This window comes from Poecilia latipinna, unplaced genomic scaffold, assembly GCF_001443285.1.
Source record: "Poecilia latipinna isolate Pla-1442-1.1 unplaced genomic scaffold, P_latipinna-1.0 Scaffold2008, whole genome shotgun sequence".
Lineage (NCBI taxonomy): Eukaryota > Metazoa > Chordata > Actinopteri > Cyprinodontiformes > Poeciliidae > Poecilia > Poecilia latipinna.
Window position 1 is genome coordinate 23,623 of NW_015114624.1, and position 24,701 is coordinate 48,323.

The 24,701-nt window shown below is 38.5% G+C and overlaps 1 protein-coding gene across 1 annotated transcript; it reads right to left on the bottom strand.

The window, feature by feature from the left end:
• Positions 1-85: 85 nt before the first annotated feature.
• LOC106935717 (collagen alpha-1(I) chain-like) lies at positions 86-24,453 on the bottom strand. Its single transcript, XM_015016338.1, has 48 exons — positions 24,362-24,453; positions 24,074-24,164; positions 21,765-21,807; positions 19,877-19,948; positions 19,656-19,790; positions 19,454-19,498; positions 18,844-18,960; positions 18,532-18,597; positions 18,338-18,373; positions 17,862-17,924; positions 17,738-17,773; positions 17,631-17,663; positions 17,444-17,536; positions 17,276-17,320; positions 17,111-17,191; positions 16,998-17,042; positions 16,862-16,915; positions 16,168-16,231; positions 14,826-14,924; positions 14,471-14,632; positions 14,323-14,331; positions 14,147-14,236; positions 11,074-11,225; positions 10,905-10,977; positions 10,624-10,730; positions 10,189-10,372; positions 10,034-10,105; positions 9,790-9,894; positions 9,440-9,658; positions 7,969-8,133; positions 7,718-7,885; positions 7,398-7,541; positions 6,629-6,739; positions 6,341-6,519; positions 6,074-6,137; positions 5,777-5,851; positions 5,503-5,610; positions 4,903-5,010; positions 4,529-4,600; positions 4,243-4,371; positions 3,788-3,895; positions 3,520-3,675; positions 3,329-3,436; positions 3,087-3,224; positions 2,856-2,972; positions 2,513-2,701; positions 1,430-1,713; positions 86-1,348 (listed from the first exon to the last, which is right to left on the bottom strand). Exons 2-48 carry the CDS (start codon positions 24,112-24,114, stop codon positions 1,091-1,093), a joined length of 5,022 nt encoding a protein of 1,673 aa, XP_014871824.1. The 5' UTR covers positions 24,115-24,164; positions 24,362-24,453; the 3' UTR covers positions 86-1,090.
• Positions 24,454-24,701: the final 248 nt, after the last annotated feature.

A 24,701-nucleotide genomic window follows, 5' to 3' on the forward strand; every position in this document is an offset into this window, starting at 1 on the left:
TGGTTTTTTTGTTTGAGTGGGAAAAAAAAAAACACGGGGGGGGGTTTGTGTGGTGGGTTTTGGGGGGGGGGGGGTTGCGTGCTTGTGAGTGTGTGCCAAGCTACATGAGTTTGCAAGTCGCAATTTTAAAATGATTGTTTTAAAGACTTTCACTTTGCTATGTCATGACATTGACGGGTGAAGGGTGGAAATGTATTATTAACGCTGTACAATCTTTTTGTGTGTATAAACATGCACTGTGAAAAGGTAGAGAGAGCACCGCACTGTCAGTCCTCTGTCTGTATTGCACTGTGTTCTCGTTTTGCATTATATAAAAAAAAGAAAAAGAAAAAAAAAAGTACTGTATTCTGATTGTCACTTGGGTTCTGTTGAGAGAAATAAATAAATATTAATTTCAAAGCCGTTATGGAAACATTTCTTGTTGGCACTGGAACATCGGGCTTTTCGTGGCCAGGACTGCGAAAGAGTAAATAAGTAATCAAGACAAATGTTTATTTAGTTTATTCGACAAGGTAATTTTCCAAAAATATGGTACATCTCAAAAAAAACATAATATTGAGTAAAAGTGTAATATTTCTTGCCAGTCATCTCAGAAATTTGCCTAAAAAATAAGAGCATGAATGAGGACCCATTTTCTCAATTTTACCTTCTGTTAGACTGTCAATGCCCTCCTTTGAGGACTGAGAGGATCTCTAAACATTGCTATAGGATTAAAATATAAAAAAAAACACATTAAAAAAATCTTTAAAACGTGCCATTTACCACAGGAACTTTCATTTAATGAAGAAAGTAAAAGGATGCGATTGTCAAGTAAAACACATTCTGTTGTACAGTCAGATTGACTCATTGTCTGTGTAGTTAACTGTAAAACATGTTGCACTAAAGATAGAAAGCAAAAAAAGGACAAAACAAGACAGTTGGTTGGCAATCTGGTGGCTGTTAGACAGTGATCTTAACTAGAGGCTGGCCTTAAAATGAAACCTGAGCTTACGGCCTTGTACAATGTTCGATTACCCTATGTTTTAAATATCTTAAATATCACAAATGTGTTTAACATAACTAGAGATACAGCTTGAAGTCTAGAGAGTCATTAATCCCGAAGGCAAAGATTACACCGACTGGCCTTGTGCCGCTGCTGATCAGCTGCTTTGATGGTACCAGGCTTTACAGGGACGAAATCCTCTCTATCTCTTACAGTAGTTAGCCAAAAACTGTAAAGATTGGAAAAGTAGTGACAGGAACCCTGCGCACCTTGACACTCAATGAAGGGATGAGTTCGAAAATCCCTGAGGCAGCTACCAGAAGAAGCCAACGATTGTCCACCACCCTCATCACCTGCTCCCGTGTGCTGTAAAGCAGTAGTGTTAGATAAGAAGAGTTGACCTCATAAGGCATTTATAAACACTTTCAAGCTTTTCATAAGACTCACCAGAAGGAAGGAGTATCCTGTCCATAAACTCTTCCAGCCATCTGGGCAGGGAGGAATTGCTTGATCTTGACTGTGAAATGGCATTGCTGGTGAAAAGGTCTCACACACAACACAGCGGCTGATGTGGAGGCTTATCTCCTGGCCAAAGAGTGGCATCATTGGTATAGGAGCAGTAGTGGAAAGCCAGTAGGATTTGTCATTGCGACTGGAGTAGTAGCATGCGTCTTTGTCGCAGTAGGAGAAAGGCATGGTGGAGAAAACGGGGAGACAAGAGCCAGGCTGACCTACATGGAGTTGATAAAAATGGGGTCAAACACAAATATATATATATATATTTTCTAAACTAAGCTAGAAGACTGTGAGGTGCTGTGTGTAAAATAATAAAATTGTCTTGATGACATAAAATTGATGATGATAATATGGTGATAACAGAAAAGAAATGGGGTTTCATTTTTCAAAGTCATACTGTCATTCATTAGTTTATAAATGTAAAAGTTTAAAAGTAAATGATGATTTAGCAAGCTAAATAGTCTGCAAACAACATTTAATTGACATATTTAAATGTTGTTTAAATATTTGAATTATAACTAAATATGCCAAAAAATGCAAAGTCACTTCCTGATAACCAGAAGTTGACTACCAAAACAAAAGTTGGATCTTGTGGACCTAAATTCCTGCTGGTGAGATTGATTCACTTCATTTTTTGTGCAAAGAAATGTGCTCTAATAATATGGCAAGCAGGGGACAAATTTAAAAAAAAATTAAATTTGAAAGAAAATGCCTTTAAAACTTAGGTCATTATTTTAGGGAGATGGCAATATTTAGATTTGTGCTAAATATTCATTTCCCTAACTAAATGTTTAGTTTGCGAACTAAATATTTTGCTTGTCAATTAAATATCTAGTTTGAAATTGTGACATTTGCAAATGAATAAATAACATGTTAAAATATGACAGAAAAATTAACTCCCTTTTTTCTATTATGACAGACTAAAAAAACCCAAGTAATTGCTGTTAATTTTTTGACTGTGTAACTTTACAAACTACACCTCATAGAGGACAAGCAAATGATATGTAGACTTACCCAGATCCTGTGTGTGAGCCTTCTCTTGTCCTTCCAGGTAGACGAGACTGTATCCCACCCACAGCTGGTTGCTACCTGCAGGACACTGTGGTACCAAAACTGACTGGCTGTGGATAACCAAAAGAAAGCCTGATCTAAGTCGCCTTCTATGGCCAGGCTCGCCTGGATCACCAGGAGGACCAGGGGCACCTGAAAAGGGAGGAAATTAATAAAGAAGAAAAGAGTATGAGCCAATGAAGTGTCTCAGGACACTCGTCATTGGTTTCCAGTTTGTTTTTAGTTGTTCTCTCAAATGTTCTTACGAGTATCTTTGGGACAGGAACATGAACATGATGTTGTTTACCTTGAGGCCCAGTGTATCCTCGCTCACCAACATCACCTGGGTCTCCACTGTATCCATCTAACCCAGGTGGCCCTGGTGTACCGGGAAAGCCCACAAACCCTTTAGGACCCTTTTGTCCTGGATCAGAAAGAAAAATGAATAATAAAATTAAAGGTGACGATACTTTACACACAAATGAATTATAAACTGATGGAAAAACAGTAAAAAAAAAACAAAAAACAACTTTCTCACCTGTTCGACCAAAAGGACCAGGACGACCCACATACCCTTGACTTCCTTCACTTCCTGAAACGCCTTTTGGTCCTGGGGCTCCAGGGGGAGGAACCCTTAAATCTACAGTGATTAAATCACCAGGTTGACCTTTGACACCTAGAAGAAGAAAAGAATGACCTTCCTGAAAACCAAATCTTTCAGTACATTAGTTGTCATAGTTTATAAACTTATTTCTGTTATTCTGTCATAGTGCCAACCACCTGGATCTCCAATTGGGCCAATTTCTCCCTTGCAACCTTGAGGTCCAGAGATGCCCTGTTGACCTCTGGATCCCAGAGGGCCCCTTGGCCCATCAGGACCTTTCTCACCTATGGATGGGCATCAAAACATTTAGTTCTGGTCAATATCACCCCTGGAATGTTCTTGGCATCTATCCTGTTTTTAAATGTACCCTTTGGTCCTGGAGAGCCACTTTGGCCACGAGGCCCTGGAGGTCCTGGAACGCCTTTATTTCCCCTAAGACCTGGTGGTCCACGATGGCCATCTGGTCCAAGGTCTCCTTTGTATGAAATGCTGCCACCAGGTGGACCAGGTGGACCAGGAGGACCTGAAAAACCAGTTACAAACCCCAGATGTAAATTCACATCTTATATTCTCTTAAGTTTTTTTCAAAGATAAAGTTAATAACTCGTGAATATAACAAGCAAAACATAAGTAACCTGAGGGTCCTGGGAGCCCTTCATAGCCTCTATCACCCTGAGGTCCATGAAGGGGGTTTTGGCAGGTTTTGCCAGAGCTACCAGGTGTTCCTGGTATTCCTGGAAAACCTGGAGTGGAAAACACACAGTCACACTCCTGTATCATGATAATAAAGGCAAACGACAACCTAAGAGACCATATTACAAGTGAAATAACTAATTTCGCAACGAAATACTGACTGAAGAAGGTGCATATTTATGCAATTACCTTATTCATGTTATGCATCTTGTTTATTGTCATCATTTTAGTATAAATCTGTTTTCACTTTTACATTAGAAGGTTTTTTTTGTAATTTTTTTTCATCATAATCAATTATTGTTGCTCATAATTGATAAGTAAAAGCAATAAAAAGATTAAACATTCAAAGGTTTGAGTAGTTTTCATAGGCACTGTAAATACAGAATGAATTTCAGACCTGTGTTCCCAGGTGCCCCAGTTTGGCCTTTAACCCCTGGAATAGTTGCCCCCGCTGGCCCCGAGATGCCCCGGGCGCCTTTGGCTCCAGGTATACCCTTTTGTCCACGAGGTCCTGAAGTGCCTTGGTCTACATTTTAATAAGGCAGATGTAACATGGTATTTGTCATTTGAATTTTGATTTTGAGACTTACTTATCATTGAAAAATAAAACTTTTAATATACACGAGCTTTTCTATTGAAGTGCAGTCTTTGTCCTTTGTTTCTATGCATCTCATTCTTCTTACCGTCTGCTCCCTTCATCCCTTTCGGACCTCTTAGCCCATTCAATCCATCCAGACCTGGAGTTCCAGGGGGACCTAATATAAATCACAAGGAAACATAAATGACATGCTGTTGTGTGTGGCTGGCGCTAAAATTAATTCCTCCTTCCATTAAATGCATCAAAAACTTATTGATGAACACCGTGTTAGCTTTTCTCTTTACAGCATTTACTTCCTGTCTTCAACGGAACCCTCGTCTGAATTTTATCGAGAAGGAAAAACAGATAACACTTCAGTACTTTAATTGATGGCCACAACAAGTAATCACAAATCACAATGTCTACTCTCGGCGTGTGTGTGTGCTCAATTAGTAATGCTTTTTTTTTAAATGACTGCACCTGGATTGCCACATTGGCCGGGGGGGGCTGGTGGTCCCACAACTCCTTCGTCACCTGGAGGACCTCTAATGCCTGGACGCCCTGGTAGACCTCGGGACCCAGGAGAGCCTAAGGATGCACATATCATGACAAGGTCAAGACAGCAAGCTAAAAGAAAAACAAAAAAACAAAAAATCAGGAGGATTGGATTTTTTGGGCTGTTTTTGCTTAAAGATACATTTCTTTAATTTTCTCTTTAAAAATGTGCTTTATATATGGTGAGGACCAACACAATATTGTAATTTTTACAGTACAATGCATAATGAATTAATGCATTAACTTTTTTATTTCAAGTAGAAGGAAAGAAAGGGAATGGTGACATCTAAAGTCACAACGCAGATTTTTAGAATATAACCATGAATCTTTATCAACAGGATGAACAACTGAGCATGAATGAAACAAAACAGGTCTGTTGAAAGAAATAACACACATGTAATTACAAGGACAACAGCACACAAATGTTGGAAGATTTTACTATAACACTTTTTTTTTTTATCATAGCACCAACATTGTTTAATGCTGTGTTGTATGAATTCCTATAACATTTTTAGTGGCAGTTACCTGGCCCTCCTTGTCTTCCAGTTTCCCCAGTCACCCCTGGATGTCCAGGTTGCCCTTGCCTTCCCCTGGGTCCTGGGTCACCTGGATGCCCTGGACTTCCTCTATGTGCTAAATAAAATAAACTTGGTTATAAACTTGGTTATAAACTGCAAGTTACAAAGTTTTTGTAATTTGGTTACAAAAACTTTGTAAAGTTTTTGTAAAGCAAAAACTTTACAAATTTTGCTAAGTTGTAAAGTTTTTAGGCATTCTGTTTTTTTAGACATGGACTTACGACTGGGCCCAATCTCCCCAGGTAATCCTTTGAGTCCTTGTGGGCCAGGTCTCCCATAGGATTGCCCTTTATTACCTAAAACAGATTTATTATATATCACTTTAAAATTTATGTCAGTGATTCTGCTCACTGTAAATTCTGTTTCGCCATAGTATGTCATGGTCAAGAGTTAGATCAAATAAAAACAGAAATTAAATGGAATATAACACACTGCCATAGATTTATCTTTTCTGCACAAAATGAATTCAGCTGCATAGACGCCACCACTGATTTAGAGCACATCATCTTATGTCTTACCTTTTGCACCAGGAAATCCCGGGAGGCCAGGGATACCAATTTGTCCTGGAGGCCCTGGATCTCCCTAGAACAAAGCAGGAGCAGATCATTTAGGACACTGTATATTCTAAATACTAAAATGTCTAATATTTCAAAGAAATCTGTATTTCGTTGTGAAGTTATAGACACAAGCCTTTGTGACCAAGCTGTGCCTCGTCCGAACCAGCTGACACTGGACACTGTAACTTAAAAGCCCATTACTCAATTTTTTTAGAGGATATCGTGTACCTGATCTCCAGTATTCCCAGAATAACCCCTTGGACCTGGGAACCCTTTAATCCCATGAAGTCCACGGAGTCCTGATAATCCTTCTCTACCTGGAATACCAGCAAATCCTTTTAATCCTTGTGATCCTGGCCATCCATCAGGACCCAAATCACCAGGCGTGCCAGTGCTGCCTTTGTATCCTGGAAGAGATGTAACATATTGAAAAAATATGCAATGTGCAACATTATATTTCACATTGGAGAATTTAAAATATCATGGTAGAAAATATTATAATTAAAGCTTTATTGCCTGCAAACCCTGTCTGACCAGGAGGCCCCCTTCTTCCGGAAAATCCAGAAGGACCTTTTGTCAAGTTGACAAGCGAACATAATCCTGGGAGTCCAGTGGGTCCAGGTGAGCCTGGGGAGATCACAGAGCTCATAAACAACCTCACATTTTTCAGATTATGTAAAAAAAAAAAAAACAGCAGCAAGATGGCGAGAGCTGGAGGTAGGAGTTCACAGATGGGTGCTTGAAGAACGTGCTGCCGGGAGAGGCTCTCAGAAACTCTCAGCAAGGGTTGACAATTTCTGTGAGTAATTCAAAAGCAGGTAACTGAACATGTGTCTCCAGGTCATATCTTTAACATAAATGTGGCCCCCCTTCATGATTAATCATATTTAAATAAATACAGTCCGTTGCTTCTATTTTTGCTATGTCGTGATATGACTTTTATTTCAGAGCAGTTTATAGTCCAGGAAATATGTTAATTAAAACAAAATAGTTAAGTATAAAGAGGTTTCCAAACAGGAAGTGGTGTAGCTTGCCATGAAGGGAAAAGTTATAAGAGTCAATGGTTATGTCAGTAAATATTTAAAGTATTCCAAGTGGATGGCATTGTACATTTACATTTTAATGGTTTTGGTTTGTCTTTTTTGAATTTGTTCCAAGGACTCGCAGCCATAAAGGTATCCAAAAGATGATCATTAATTTCATGCACACAAGATGTAAATTATAGAAGATGTAAAGATGGGAAGAATGTACCAAATGTTATTTTATTTTTTTATTTTTGGTTTACCTTTGTTACCAGGAAATCCTGGATCACCTGTAGTTCCATAACGTCCAGGAAAACCTCTTTCTCCCTTTTCACCTGGTTGCCCTGGAGGCCCAGGATTGCCAGGCATACTTCTAGACCCAGGCTTCCCAGGCAAGCCCTTCTCACCTAAATAAATAAGCAAATCATTTTTTCTAAGGAGAAGCATTTAAAATGTTTTAAAGCTGTTTATTGTTTGGAGTAATAAAAAAACTTGTTAGGGTGAGTTTACAATTTGCATGGAAGATAGGATTGCATAATTAATTGCTGAAGAATTGAAAGCCAATGAATCACTACTGATTTACCTTTCTGTCCTGGGAAGCCATGAATACCAGGGTCTCCTTGAGGACCAACAACCCCTGCTGATCCAGCTGGGCCAGGAGCCCCAGGAATACCAGGATTACCTTTTAAACCCTTCTGTCCTCGACCAGGTGCACCAACATCTCCCTTCACACCTTTCTGACCAGGGAGGCCTTTGTAACATTACAAAATATGCAAAAAGTTAGGAAAACTATTTATTTCTCAATATCATTAATGATAACCATCATGTGCTCACCTGGCACTCCTTGTTCACCACGGCGCCCTGAAGGTCCTGGAGGTCCAGGGGGACCTACCAGTTCACAAACAGTACACGGTGGACCTGGGACACCAGTATCTCCAAGGTCTCCACTGTCCCCAGGATCTCCCTTGCGACCTTGGGGTCCTGGTGGGCCTTGTAATCCTGAAATTCCAATGTAGAATTGGTCAAGAGTTTATTGTACACAGATAATATAAAGTTTCACACAAGTTAATGTGTTATTTTTTTTATTTTTTTTTTTTTAACATTTAAAATGCCTAATTTGATGCAAGTATTATTGTGTTCCCATGTATGGCACAATATTAGGGCCAAAATTAAGATTATTGCTCACCCACTCCCTTGTCCAGGAAGCTATATCTATTCCAAAACTATCTACTGACCTGATTAATGATGGGTCAACAAAGGATGCTGAGCAACTAGCAGCGGTAACTGAGAGGCCGACACTGGTAAATGAGAAGAAGTCTGTTCATTTGCATAAGCAATGGAGAGGCTGGTCAGTCCCTGCATTGAATATTTACTCTGCTGTCCATTAGGACAAATAGGCTCCATTAGCATTGGATTGTCTGGTGTCAGCACCTGATGGGCTAGCATTAGAATCGGAAATGCTAACCATGCCGAGGCTGATTAGTCACTTTGTTAGACACATACTTTTTCCTTTAAAGAAAACGTTATCAAGAAAAATAGTTGACATGAAATATATGTGAGCAACATACTGTATTCTGATGATAGAATCTACAGTACCGGTAATCCAAAATTACATAATGTATAAACACAGACAATACCGTAATATATGGAACTGAAGTTGGCTTTCAATTGCCCAGCCTTTTATTCTTATAAAACTATTTGAGGGGAATAACATTACCAAAAGGTTTCACAAGTCACAAACTTGGGTTTCAAATATTCTGCCATTAGTGTAGAATAATCTTACCCAGGTTTGAAAAGTCTAAGATTAAAGATGCTAAAGGTAGTAAAACTTTGCCCTTAAGCCATTTCCCAAATCAAAAGTTGCAAGGTGAAGCAAACTTCAGCTCAGTATAATAATACAGTATAGCAGTATTGTGTAGCTATATGTGTTTGTACTTGATGTCACATTGAATCCCATTAAATTCTATCTAATGACTTTTCAATGCATCTAATCCATGTTGCTAACAGAAATTTTATGTTGACAATTTTTCTTGAAGTTCTCTTCAAAGAAAATTTAACATGTCTAAAGTGGATGACCAGCCAAGGAGTTATTAGCCTCTCCAATGCTAACACAAGTGACTTGTCTCCTTCTCATTTGGTTCCACCACCCTGTCAGTTACTGGCCTATAATGAATCAGATGAGTAGATGTCTTTGGAATAGACATAGCCTCCTGAGATAAGGAAATAGCCATCTTATCTCAGGAGACACAAACGATCTCACCAATACTCCCAATACGTGCCATACCCATCTGGCTCATTAAATTACCTGGTGATCCTGGATATCCAGGGATTCCAGGAATTCCGTATGACCCCACAGCTCCTCGTGGTCCAGGAGGACCAACTAGACCTGGCCAAGCTGAAAGGATGTGTCCTGGGTCTCCTTTTCTGCCATGCGGTCCTGGTAACCCAGGGAGACCTTCAGGGCCATCCAGGCTAATGCCAGCGGGACCAGGGTCACCTGGATCTCCATTTGCACCAATAGATCCTTAGGAAAAATCGTAGCGAGCCAGGCACAATAAATCGTTGCCAAGGTTGTGATTCAAATACTTGTCATTTCAGACTGATGCTTCATTTTCCAAAAAACTTAAATTGAAGTTATTTTCATATGAATTGTACCTGGTGGTCCGATCAGAGTTTCTCCATCATCTCCCTTTATACCTTTAGGTCCTTGTTGTCCTGGAGTTCCTGGATATCCATCTCTTCCAGGTTGACCTTGAACACCTTAAATTTGAAAATTCAGTTTGTGCATTGAACATGAATACTTTTTGGTGGATCAAATGTGATTTGAGTTATTGTCTGGAAAGAACGTGAGAAACAAAATAGCCAGTTACTTCTGGCCTTAAATTTCAAAAATAATTACCTGGTAACCCTGGCTCACCCTTAGGCCCTGGTGGTCCAATTTGGCCTTCATGACAGCATGGTTCTGTTTCACCTGGTTAAAAAGTACAATATTCATATAGAAACTTTGGCTATAGTAGAAATGGGAGAACCATATTAGCACAACGTAAGATTTACCTGGTGGACCTGGTCGTCCTGGGATTCCAGGAAGCCCTGGAAGTCCCTGATTTCCTTGAAGTCCAGGTTCTCCCTTTAGACCAGGAAATCCAGGACCTGGGGGACCACGGGGGCCAGGGAATCCTTTGGGCCCTGGACGGCCCGGATAACCTTTGGGTCCAGGACGTCCCATATAGCCAGGACTCTGCACACATATAGAATTGCACCAAAAAGGCAACACACTGTGGCTTAAAAAATGACATTCTTCTTTTATTAAAAAAATAAAAAAACTTACAATAAAGTTTCCTTGAATCTATTGAAATAGTACTTTCTAGAGTAGATGTAAAAACAAGTGTCCAGAGTGTAATCTAAAAGTAGCAGAGCCCTAAGTCCACTACTTATACTATAAATAACTCCTAAAATACACATAAAAGTTTAAGACAAATTTATACTTACTGGTGGACCAGGTTCTCCCACCGGACCAGGGAAGCCATCTTTTCCAGACTCACCTGTTCCTCCTGGAGGACCAGCGTATCCTGGTTCTCCTTTGTCCCCTTTTGCACCTTCCAAAGACAAAAGTATATGCAGTAATTGAATCTTTAGGCATTTACCTATGATTTATCAAGTGTCATTTTAAATAAGAGAAAACATGCAGTGTTTGCCTTCCTATATCTGCCAAATACAATAAATTGGAGGAAAAAGAACTTGATGTACACGTGAACATCAAACACACTCACCTTTAGTACCCCTCACATACGTGTCACCTTTCTCACCCTTTCTTCCTTTTAGACCTATGAAACCAGGTGCGCCCTGCAAGAAAGGTAAATATTAAATGTTTGTCTATGATTACAAAATAGAAAACAATTTTTGACATAAAACTGGTGAGTGACGAAATGCTGTCCTTACATCTGGTCCTCTTGGGCCATCATTTCCCCTCAGTCCAGGCTCCCCCTGAGGTCCCGGAGCTCCTGGAAATCCTGGAGATCCTGGATAACCAGGTGGACCAGGTGGCCCAACAGCCCTCAGAGCATGCACACACTTACATTCCCCTGGACAACCTGCAGGATTGAAATGACAAATGAATTGACACTACAGTGTGACTAAATCTCACCCAAGACTTTTAGTAATTTCTTGGTGCTTCACTACGTTTGGCTTGCTTCTGTTTTGTTCTGCTTGTTTTGCAAACAAGTCTCCTTAACTAGCTCAGTCAACTTTGTGCTCATTAGGGACACAGTTTTGCACCACCATGTCTTGCCAGGACAGGTGCTCTTTCTGGAGTCCATGTTGCTTAATGCCCAGAGAAGTTTGCACAGTCAGTGATGACTAGGAGGGAGGGGGCAAGTCATCTGCTGATGTTGGACCACTGTGTTTCTGCAGTCCACATTCAACACAGCCATCTACCAGGAAATTAAGACCATTGTTTCCTGCTGACAAGCTTTATGGAAATGCCGATTTGTTTTTTGTTTTTTTTCATCAGGACTCGGCACCTGCGACAAAGGCAGCAAAAACGCATTCATTGACCATGATGTTCCTGTGCTCGACTAGCCTGAAAGGCTTGACCTAAATCCTAATTCCCATATTTGGCTCTGTTGCCTTTAAACATGCAGCTCCAGCTATGTATAGCACACTCTGCACACACACAGCGTGTAGCCCTGCATGTCTTTAAATACTTTCAGACTTTCTTACTTTTTTCTCTCACTTTAAGTGTAAGGCTGGAAATATGCTCCTGAAGACTTGAGATGTACATTGCAATTGGACACTACATCATAATCATCAAAGTTACAAGAAACAAAGTCTTGAAATATTTCACTCCATATGTAGTGAATTTATGTAATACATAAGTTTCCTTTTCTGAAATGACAGACAAAAATGTTGAACTTTTTCATGATATTCCAATCTTAAGTTGCACTTATATGGCAGCTACTGAAATCACATTTTCACAAACCCCCAAAGAGAATTTTTCTATCGGACAATTAATCTTTTTTTTTTTTTGTTTTAGATTTCTGTGATCATAGGAATGAGCAACCAGTAGACCACACTAAAACATTCAGATGACAGCACACGGCTGCAATAACTTCACTTCAAAATGCACTCTGTGTGAAATCAACCAGAGGAAAGCAGCTGGCCTTGACGGAGCTTCCAGGAGGATCCTCATACCTCAGGACAGTCTTGTCCTCCAGTTGCCTAAAGTTGATTAAAATTATCTCAGTATCTAGAAAAAGAATTGTTAAGGTGCTTCAGTGGATATCATCTGGTGGCACTAACTCTTCATCGTGGAGTGTTTTAAGAAAGCCAGTCGCTCATATATTGTCACACCTGCCTGTTTTGATCAAGATTGGTTTACTGAGAAAAGAGTTGAGCAAATGATGGATTAATCTCAGATCTCCAGACAAACACTTGCATACAGCACTCACAAAAGAATGTTGTTTTGTAGATTTTAGCTTAGCCTTTCACACAAACATTGTGTACAAATTGGGTTAAAAATGAATCCATATTGCACTATTTTGTTCACTGTGTGCAAGAAATATGAACTTTATGAACGACAACCCACAGAATGTTTGTAGGAGAGATGCTCCTCCACTCCCACCAACTTCACTCCCCTCCCACCTTAATGAGCAGCAGCACATTTACTGTCTGCACTGTGCATAAATACACACACCCAAATGTCAATCTATATAAATGCAGCAAACAAATGTTAAATGAGTATAAATGTGCACAAGAATAAAAAGTTAGGGAAAAAATTATATATTGTTTATATGAATGCGCTGTACAAATGCCAAAGCAAGAAAGTGCATCGATTTAAAAATGGCCAGAGTTTGTGCTCCTTTTATCTGAAGTGGCAGAGCATTCAATCATTTATGAGTAGTGACTGCAAAAAACTGCTATCACTTCTCGTTTTTAATTTAGAAGCTATGCTTTCCGGCAGCAGTGAAACATTGACTTCAATACTCATGACAAAAAATAGAAAGATACTTGTTTTAGTTTTAAAAAAGTTTCTGGAAAAAAAAAACAAAACAGGGAGGCCAAGCAAGTGCAACAATCACAACAACCAAAGAAATGCTGATGAATTTCCAAAAATCAAAGCACACTGAGATCTGAGTCATCTGCATACACAGAGAAGAAGAGAACATTGAGAACTTTAACATTCTAGGAGTTCATATGCTGACTAACCTCACACAGGGAAAAAAAAAAAAAGAATGTATCACTGCACACTGTAATAAAGCTCACTGCTGTTCCCCTGGTTTCTGTCAGAGTCCTGTAACAGACTCATTCGCAGTGGTGTTGAAGAGCAGTACTTTTGAAAACAAAAAATAGCTGTGAAATATAGTAGGGCACAGAAAATATCTTCAGTATAGAACTATATCTCTTCATTCTTCAAGGTGACCAACTACAAAGGACAGTCTCCCACATTTGAACAGATTCCACTAACCCTGGACATCACTTAATTTCTTAAGGACACCGGCACACCAAAGGAAAAACTTATCATCTGCAAAAGAGATAATATCAACAGGCTGTCAAAACCATGACTTGACTCTCTCCTTTTAACCTCAGATGGAAAGTTTCAAACAACCAGTGACTTAGCTTAATACAGCTATTATCTGATTTTAATATTGGTACTTATGTGAATAAAATTTTAAAATTTGCATCGTCTGAAGTTTTTAGTTTTTTGTTGTTGTTTTTTTCCCACTACCTTTGTCAACCCAATTTCACTAGTGATGACAGTACTGTTAATAATTTCTTGCCTAATTGCTAATAAAATTAAACTTATCAGAGAACTTAAAAAAAAGAATATATATATATATATATATATATATATATATATATATATATATATATATATATATATATATATATATATATATATATAGCATTCTACTAATCTTACTACTCTAAATGTTGTGACGTCAACATGTTCAGCAAAATTAAATGAAAATGAAAAATACACCTGCTTCTGCGTAAATGCAGAGAGGCAAATTACCTTTTACTCCTTTTAGGCCTTTGTTTCCAGAAAATCCTCTGGGTCCATCCTCACCAGGTTCCCCTAGAGAACCAGGCTCGCAGTAATAATCTGTGAGATTACCAAATAACACATGTTGACTAACACAAACTACGTCCACAGAGGATTTTTGAGTATTTAGTATTTAGAGGAATTACTTCCACATCCTGGTCAGATCCCAGTGCGAATGTCACACCACCACCACAAACAAAGCAGAAACAAAGTCATTCAAAATAATGACTCGCTCAAGGTTTTGCACAGAAATCTATAGATGTAATATTGATGTACGTAAGAAGACTTGAATACCTTGTGGACCAGGGCATCCATCGGGGCCTCTTTCTCCTTGATGCCCTTTTACTCCCTTTGGTCCCCGAATGAAAAGTATTTCATTTGGATCGTATGTCCCTGGTTCTCCCTTCTGACCCTTTTCACCAGGGTCACCTGGTTGACCAGGTCGGCCATGTGCCTCTAGAGAGGAAAGGAAAATTCATAGGACAGTGTTTAAATTCTCGACCTGTAATGGACTGGTGACCCGTCCCAAGAATATCCCGCTTTTCACCCGATTTCCGCTTCAGTTATGTACCAAGCCCCCCTCCCCAACCCTTCACAACCCTGTAAGGATAATTGGGTATAAATAATGAATGGATATTTAAACACTGACCTGGTAACCCTGGTGGGCCTGGAGGGCCTGGTACACCCATATACCCAGTCTCTCCGGGGAACCCAGGTGCACCTGGATACCCACGGTCTCCTTTAGGACCTTACATGGTTAAACACAGCGCAAAACAAATCTGTTATTTTAGTCATCTGATGAGGCAATCCTCAGTATTTCTAATAAGACAAAAATGACTTTCAGTTTTATCTTAAATATGAACTGATGCTCCAGCGTAATTACTTAAATTTGAAGGGTTTTTTTGTATTATTTATTTAGTAAATATCTCAGAGATAACAATAGATTCCAAGGTAACTTTCTTTGCTGAGCTAGAAGGCCTCTGTTTGTGGTTTAAATCTGTAGGCTACTGTAACTTAGGAAGAAAATTAGAGGAGTGTTTCTCAGTTCTGGTCCTCAGGGACCGCTGCCCTGTATGTTTTAGGTGTTTCCCGTCTGGACCACTTGAATAAGCGAACGATTAACAGACTTCTGCAGCATGTGACGACTGAAGAGTAGGCTATGCAATCATTTACGTAGTGTGTTTAGAACAAAGACGCATCTAAAATATGCAGGGCAGTAGTCCCTGAGATAACAGTTCGACCTACAATCAGTGGGGTTGCCAGTTTGAGCCTATGCCTATCCCTATGCCTCATCTATCTCTGTCGTTGGGTGACACTTCACCCAACTTGCCTGCTGAAGGCGGTCAGAAGGGCTGAAGGCACTAGTAGAGCAGCCTTGCTTCTGTTGGACTGCCTCAGGGCAGCTGTGGCTACAGTCCAGTAGCTTGCCAACATCATCATGCGAACGTGTGTGTGAATGGGAATGACTGATGTCATTGTGACGTGTCTTTGATTGTCCTAATAAAGTATTTTATACTCATTTAATCGCAGCTTCTAGGGCCTCTCTCCTATGTCTGCAGTTTGATTATCAACTGGTTCTTGTTGTTTTATTACTGAGTTTAACCAAATTGCTTTTCACTGGATTTTAATCTGAATCAAATTCATCAGATATGAGGAATATGATATGATGATTCCATCTGTGACAAGTTGACGGAAATAATTACACTGAATATTATATATTTTGAACAAATTGAACAAACTGAGTCTGATATGAATCTGTTCTTTAGTCTTATGAAGAGCCAATAATTTTTTTTTAATAAGTATATATGAATTACTTGAACTGAATTGCATTTTTCAGTGAGTCACATCTCAAACAGGTATTCTAACAAGAAAACTTACTTCTGTGAAGACAAAATCCTTTATATAAGGTATAGAAGTAACCTTTACTTCACTGGAACATCATTTTGCTCTAGTTTTTTGTTGCCTCCGGAAAAGTCCAAAACAGGTCTTACCTCTCACAGTACTTCCATTATGAAATTGTGGGAAACCAGGGGGACCTGGATCCCCTGGCCAACCCTGTTGACAACAAACACACGTGGACAACATTATTGTTAACTTAATGGGACACCTGAAAAACATTCTATCACCTATAAATAGACGATTATTCTGTTACATTTACACTGTGCATTAAATAGGTACATAACTAAATAACCACCAGAGGGCAGTACATGACAAAAGCATGTTTTCTTTCTATTTTGACGTATCATTTTGTTCAATAAATTTTCAATGATAGGTGAAAGTACCTTTTAAATTATTATTATTATTATTATTATTATTATTATTATTGGTCTCATGTAATATTCTAGTCATCTAAGAAATTAAATGTTGTGCTTTCATTAGCTGTAAGCAGAAAACCATCATGAGTGACATGATGATACATAAAAACATCACTATATTGGTAATATTCTGTACTATTATTGTGTTTTCGCTGAGTAAATGAACTTTTCAATAACATTCTAATTTAATGTATTTGTCTGGACCACCATTAACCAGAAAACGAGCGATGCTTTAAATGATAGACACTTAGTCAATTGGTGTCAAGTTTCATATATTTGCATAACTATCTGCTATTTAAAATCCATTAGAGACTAACAAAATTATTTTACAACTGCACAGCAAACTAATTGGATGTTTTATTTAGTTCACCTTTTCTCCTTTTCTGCCAATGAGCCCTGGAAGTCCTTTGTCTCCAGGGACACCCTAAAATTCAAAGCAGTGGACAGTAACCTGAGTGAAAGTACACACTAGACCTAATGAGGGTCTAATAGTACAACAGGTGTACCTCTTGTCCAGTTAATCCGACTCCACCAGATTGTCCAGGACTACCCTAAAGATTTTAAATAGATGTTATATATTTTTCTTATAGTAACTAGAAGTATGATCTACTTGACTGACCCTATCCCCTGGAAATCCCAGGATTCCCTGCTCTCCTTTAGGTCCTGTTTGACTAGGGCTGTAGATATCTCCTCCAACACCCTAATATGAAAAAAAAAAGAAAAGCAAGCTGTTTTTTGTTTTTCACACAACTGACAGCTAAAAGAAAGAAAATGTAACACTTACTCGACGCCCCTTTAGTCCACATGGTCCGTGCTGACCTTTATTCCCCTGAAAGGCAAAACGTACTGAAATGTGACTATGGAATGCATAATTTTTGAGTTTCTACAAAAACTATTCCACAATTTAAAAGCTACAATGAACTTAATAGTAAAGTTTGAACGTTTTCGCTACCTTCTCACCCTTTTGGAAAAATTGTTCTGAAGGATATCCTTTCTGTTCTTCTGGTCCAGGTGGGCCAGGTAGTCCAGGTGGGCCTTGTTCACCCTGGAGTTTAGAGTGAAACATTAACACATGAATGCAAAATAATCAGAAAAAGACACTAAATAAACAGTCACCAAAAAATAGAACGAGGTCTTACAATTTCACCTCTAGGCGATTTTCCAGGGTCACCCTGCACAACAAAAAGATATTTAATGACAGTTTATTTCTGTAAAGTTGTAAGGCACAGATGACTGGGTTACTTACAGGTGATCCTTTCACACCTTTAGGACCCTCTACACCCTAAAAGAGTCAAATATCATTTTGCGCCTGTACAATGAAGCACCGAAGAAAAAGATATAGCATAAACATACACATAAAGATGTCTAACCTGAGGCCCACGAAGTCCGTGAAGGCCACGGAGACCCTTAGGCCCAATGTTCCCTGGGCTTCCCTGAGTTCAGTAAAGGTATAAACAGAAGAGATTTGATTTGATGCTAAGTACACTGTAGTTATACAATGAACAGAAAAACAATACCAAACCTTGGACATTTGTAACTTTACAGTCAAAATTATAATTATATCTTTTTGATGTTTTTTTGTGAGACATCAACACAAACCGATGCGTAATTATGAACTGCAAGGAAAATAATATACATGTTCAACATTTCTTACAGATAAAAATCAGAAAGATTTTTTTTTTTTTTTATCTCAGGGCGTCACAGTAGGTTGAATACATAAATACTACTACATAGTTCTGTAGTCGTATTTGCTACTTTTTGTTGATGCGTCACATAAACTCACAAAGAATACAATCTAGCCAATGCATAACAGAGAATAAATCCCCTCACTACAAAGAAAACCTACTGTTTGACCATGATCTCCGTCTCTACCTTTATCACCCTGTAACAAAAATAGGGGAAAGCAAATGAAAAACAAATTGGAGTGGAATGTAAAAGTTTGGATCTTGTGCACTAAGTGCCATACAATATAGACTTTGAAGCTAAGAAAACAAGACTTCTGACAGAGATCAGCTAATGTTGCTGAATAGGAATACTCACAGGAGGACCTGGAAGAGCACCAGTGTAATTAGGTGTTCCTTTGCTTCCCTTAGCACCCTTTGGTCCCTGATGAGAGGACAGCAAAAGCTCAAATAAGAAATACTCATGTTTCAGAAGTTAAGGAAGAAATGCATGTTGTATATATGTGTATGTATTCGTATGTATTTTTCTAAATGCCTGTCAGATAAACTCAGGATGCTGAAGTGAAAAAAAGCTTATGCTTATTTAGACATCATATTTTCTTTGTCGTTTGTATGTTTAGCATGTTGCTTCTCCAAAGTTGCCCTAACTTAATAACTGAGATGTACTCACAGGTGGCCCATGGAGGCCATCCAGTCCAGGCAGACCATCCGGTCCTGGATGACCTCTTGTTCCATTACAGCCATCCAGTCCTGGTAAACCAGGCTCACCCCCTGCTCCAGGGTGGCCCTTAAGAGCAAAATGAAGTAGTGTTAAATTACAATTAAAAAGTTGTTGAGGTCACATCCAAGGCCTAACTGGCACTAAATAGGGATGCTACAACATTTACTTTCAGTGCTGTGTAGAGTATGGTTGCAAAAATGAAGTCTAAATCTTAGCATGTTTATCAGCAGTGGAGAAAATTGAGTCGGCAGCTTTTACTACGTTTTCCTCACAAGTTTCCACCAGAGGTCGCAAAAACACTCCCATGAACATGAGCTGGATTAACCGTGAGCTAGTAAGGCAGGGACTGAAAAACACCACAAGCAAAAATCTCCAACACGGTGATGAAAGGAATAACCTAAATTCATTTTAACACAAAGAGGAAGTAAGCAGCATTCAACTCATCAATAACTTATACAGATTTTAAAAATGCTAATTCTCTACATGCTGCTCACTTTTGAAGGATATTGTTAGGATATTGACTCTTGGTATTTGTAAGCCCATGAAGAAACAAACTCACTGGAAATCCTTCATGAGCCGTGAAACCAGGAACACCAGTCAAACCCTGAAACATACAATTCAATTTTATAAACAAGATAACACCACCCACAAACCTATTTTGATAAATATTTACATTGCTAGATATTGCAACATTCAACAACGTTGATTTTGAAGCCCCTGCTGTTATAATGAAAACGTCAAATTTTCATCTGAACACTAACACGGTCTCCTTTTGGCCCCTGTAGGCCATGTGATCCTGCTGCGCCCACTGTTCCCTTCTCCCCTTGAGGCCCAATTCGTCCTCGTTGTCCCATTGGACCTTGAATACCTTGCCTCCCTGGTTTCCCTGGAGGTCCCTAAAAAAATAAATACAATTTATTAATATTGACAAAACGGGAATTGTTTAAGTTTGGTGAGGAAAAACATTACCCGTGTTTCTTACCCTTGCACCTTTAGCAGGATGACACACACACTGAGAGCAGTCTCTGCCTTGACACGGGCCTTCAATTTTACCCTTAAAAAACACAGACGGTTTTTGTGAGCAGTAAACTTTGCAGCTAGGTGGAGAAGTCCTGATTGTTGAAAACTGACCCATTTCCTGCACTAACAGGAAACATTTCAGATAACACTCCAGTGTTCCCAGACATACTTGAATAGATATGAGCACGCTGACCTTGATGCAAATTTGTTTGTGCTAAGCTTTTCATTCCCCCAGGTTCACAAATATTCCCACCAGCAGCCAGGTGTGTGCGTGTGTGTGCGTGTGTGTGTGTGTTGTGGGAGTTTTATACAGAATAGATATCTTTGCCACAAAGTTTTCTCAAAAGTTCCTAAATATTTAGGTGAGTGTGCGCCACCTGCCATGAACAGTCATTTATCTGTCCAACATTTAAGTTTTGCTCTAAATTTCCAAGGGAACATGCTGAGAAGACTATACATCTTCACAATGTAGAATGTAGGATCAAAAAAGGTCCGCATGGTAAGACCAATTGCAATGTTGTACTTTATACTAAGAGAATAAATGGCTTCCCTTATGTATGGTGATGCTTTATTTTAGATCTATGCAGACCTTTCCCCCTCGTCAATAAAGATATTTATTGTTAGTAAGTTATCCCCTTACTTCCTGAAGAGATTTTATTTTTTAGATAATCACCTTTCAATCAAGTTTACTGTGTTATTATTGATTCTGTATTTTAATTTGTAGATAAAGCCATGGATAACTTATACACAACAAAGTTATGAGGGCAGATTAACTCGTAAATTTTCTAAAAGTAGATCAACCAAAATACACAATTTATGCACTGTCAAGTTGCAGCGGCTGATTAACTTAACCCACATGTTTTTAGACACTGGGAGGAGTATAACTCTAACACGAGTCGACCAGCTAAATAAATATGTGTGATTTTAAAATACTCTGATTACATATTCTATTAGTTCAATTTAGTATCCAACAAAATATTTATAAATGTCACCCATCCTTTTACCATAAAAGACTTGCTAATTTATAGCACTTTGTGAAAAAACTCTGAATTCTGGACAAAACATGTTAGAAACACATAAAAACTCATAGAGTGCATCAGTTGCACCAAGGAATCTTTGTCCAAACAAGTGACATGAGGTCTGAAAACAGTAATCAGACTAGGAGAGAGACAGTATGTGAAGCAGAAAGATAAATAGAATTAATGTGAGTCCTGCATGTATACAGTTCAGTAAATAACAGCGTTCTTTTGTGTCACTGTGACAAAATGTTGTTTGTGAAATACAAATCTAAACTTTATTCTGGAAACTGCAGTAACAGAAATGGGAGTGACAAAGTGTACAGAAAATAAGACATAGAACTTTAAATCATACTTCTATGCAAGATGCATGTTTAAACCTAGACAGATAACTTTCAGTACTCAAATCAACATTGACTCGTTTTTTTTTTTTGTTTTGTTTTTTTTTGTTTGTTTGTTTTTTTTACGTACAGCACAGCATTTCATACAGTTTCAGTTTGAAAATATACAATAGAGATTACTATAGCTGTATGTAATAAATGCACTACTTTTCGTCAAAAAGGGCACCCCTGTGTTCTTCAATAATTTACAAGCAATCTGAATTTGAATTTCCAATAGTACAATTATATCTGCAATTTTTTTATCAAACAAAATGGCCAGAAAACATATAAAATTACATAACAATGTAATAAAAATCATAGTCGATGATTTTTAGCATTATTTGTTTTTTTATCATGAAATATTTGGACATTTTCTAAACAAAGGGTGCATACATATTCTGTTTTAAAATATTTAAAATGTACCTAGAAGAATTGTTAAGTTATAGAGTCTTACTGCTTTCAGCAGCTGCACATGGATGACCAGGAAAATGAACCACCTGTGAATGAAATCATAGAATAAATTAATCAATATATCAATTATTTTTTCCTTTTTTTTTTTTGTAAAATTCTGTCTTTGTTTGTGTAACATTAAAAACAGCTGAAAGCACAAATGTACTAAAGCTAAACTACAAAACTCAATATTCCACCAATTTAAAGACTGCATGCATCTGTAAATCAGCTTACATTATTACCAATAATTACTTTATTTTACTAATAAAGACACATTTAGCCAAGGTAAGAGATTCACAACGTATGGTTTAGACTCAAGCATTTCTGTGTGTTCAAAGAATTTTAACATGTGCTCTATTCCTTATGAAAAAGTGCCTCACAAAATGGAAAAAAAATATATGCATAAATCAATTAAAGTGACACAATATTTGGGCAGTAAAATTCACTAAACTAAATACGGTCAGAATGTTGTGAACCCAAACAGTTACTACGCATATACCTAAGTAGGAGTACACAGTGGCCCGTTTTAATAGCAAGCAGATGTGTGGAATATCTGAATAAACAGACCAGAAGATTGTTTGTATCTAAGTAAATAGACCTACAGAACATTTTACGTAAGCATCCCGATGAATTTCAAATGTACTTGCTGTGCATACTAACTTGTCTGAAGAGTTACGTAGGGGTATTGTGACCTACCCCGCCCTGTGTGAAAAAGTGAGGAACTCCCCCGTATAAAAAAGTGTCCGTTTTGCCCTTTGTATTTCGTCTATTAATCGCTTATGATCAACAAAATTTGGTTTTTGACAAAAGGTTGCTGAGACATATAACCTGGTGGATGGATACAACAAAATAAATATCATCCTGTGGAGTTTAGCTAAATCTATTATCATAAAATGGAAGGAATATGACCCATGTGTAAATCTGTCTTGATGAGAGCCATCCTCACAAACTGACAATCAAGGCAAAAATCATCTTAAGACAATTATAATGTTTTACTTTGCGTGAGATGTGTTTTGTCTTGGTGAAGATGTTTTTTTTTTTTTTTTAAGCAATATTAGATGGGCCTTTGTGTTCCCTCTGGTCATCTGTAGTTTGGTCTTAGCACTCTCCCATGGACGTCATTTTTGTCTCTTTCTTGTTGAATCTTAAACACCAACCTCTAAGGACACCACAGCTAGAGAAACTGGGGTCTGTGCTGTTTTAGATATAAATTTGGATTCTTTTCTGGGTTCCTAGTTTAAGTCATATAACATGTTATACTTTATTATAGGTAGGAAGTAGTTTAACTAAGGCCACAATAATATTTTCACATGGGCCCAGGTTGGAAATGAAATTGCATTTTGAAAGTACTGAGGCTGACTTTGCCTCACCGCTGCCTACTGACTGAAGGAACGGACAGATCCTTGACCTGACTGTCACATCTGCCCTCTGCTACTGTTTTCGCATAATGGTATTATCCAAAATATTCATGTAATTGGCCACAAGGCTGCCATGTTGACAATTGAAGCAAGGTTCTTCCATGAGCAGGGTGGGCCGATGAGAGTAAGAACTGAACAACGATATGAAACAGAGGTGAAAACTGATTCTTCTGTGATTCACTACTTTTAGAGCCGTTGCTTCTGGGTATGATCCATCACTATTCCTTTAAAGAGAAAAACTGCCCAAGGACAAAACCACCAAAACATAGCTGTCCTCAGAAACTGACAAGTCAGCCAAGGAGGAACATAAATAAGAGATGCACCCAAGAGCACCAGAGCTCTGAGGTTGAAAGTTCACCTGGGGGAGTATGTTGACAGGAAGCCTATTAATCATACACCATACAAATCTCAGCCAGTATTACAACTAATGCCATTGCTGAGGAAGAAGTGTTGGGAATGTAGCAAGCATGACGAAAAAGGTGCTCTAATGAGATGAGGTCAACTTTCTGGCTGTCACACAAAACGGAGAGTTAATGCTGAGACGCATCACCCTGAACACACCATTATCACGGTCAAACAGAGTCGTGGCAGCATTATGCTGTGGGATGACCTTTCTTCAGTTGATTCAGAAAATTAGTCACAGTTGATGGGTGGAGATTTAAATAATTATGGTTGCAAACTGTGGTGGCTGTTCACCTTCCAGCAAGACAAATCAGCAGTCAAATACATATTGGACAATATAAAAATGAAAATGCATGAAAAGACTTAAAATTGTGATGTTAAAAGACATCATTGATCCAGTGTGACTGAATTAAACATATTCTCCAAAGAATATATAACACAGATAACAATAATCAAATTAGATGTAAATAAAAAAAAAATGCAATGGGCTTACCAGGAGGTAAAAAACATCATGAAAGTTACTTTGAACGCCATCGCTCATCTTCTGAGGCTGCTGAAGTTACTGAAGGCCTCAGTGCTGCCCCCTTTGGTAGATAAAAAAAGAACATCATACAACAAAGTCAAGTTAGCCACAGGTCAGTAAATAAAAAATAAAAAATAAAAAAATCTAGCATATCATTGACTCTTGTTTAACATAATAAAAAAGGCAGATATTTCCAAGAGTCTGTTAACCTTGTTGTCTACAGGTTTTCATTCACCCTTAGAAATATTCACAACTTACCAAACCTCTCAATTTATTCCAATGAAGGATTCAGCAGACCCCAAATAATCCGTCTCACAGTCAATGAAAAGCCAAACTGCCACTGTTTGCCGTCGGTGGGAATGAGATGAGCACAAGAATATTGTTTGGGGTAAATCATCTCAGTAAGTGCATACCACCTCCCTTCTTCAAGGTCCAGTTAAACAACTTCCTTTCAGCTTTCTGGCCTGTGGCAAGACACTTGAACGGACTTAAACTGTGATTTTACTGCAGCAATGATCCACCAGCATCTAAAGTGTTGCAGTGGACAGAGTGGGATGTGAAACCTGATTGCAGCGGAGGACCACAAAAACGACACTCA

What these genes read in the sequence shown, in the direction of transcription:
- LOC106935717 (XM_015016338.1), bottom strand. Translation starts at nt 24,114, where the DNA reads ATGGCGTTCAAAGTAACTTTCATGATGTTTTTTACCTCCTG. An exon ending in AGGGGCCAAAAGGAGACCGT is followed by an intron (nt 19,499 to 19,655) that starts GTTAGTGTTCAG and finishes TGTATGTTTCAG; the next exon opens with GGTTTGACTGGTGTTCCTGG. An exon ending in AAGGTGTGAAAGGATCACCT is followed by an intron (nt 17,664 to 17,737) that starts GTAAGTAACCCA and finishes TTTGTTGTGCAG; the next exon opens with GGTGACCCTGGAAAATCGCC.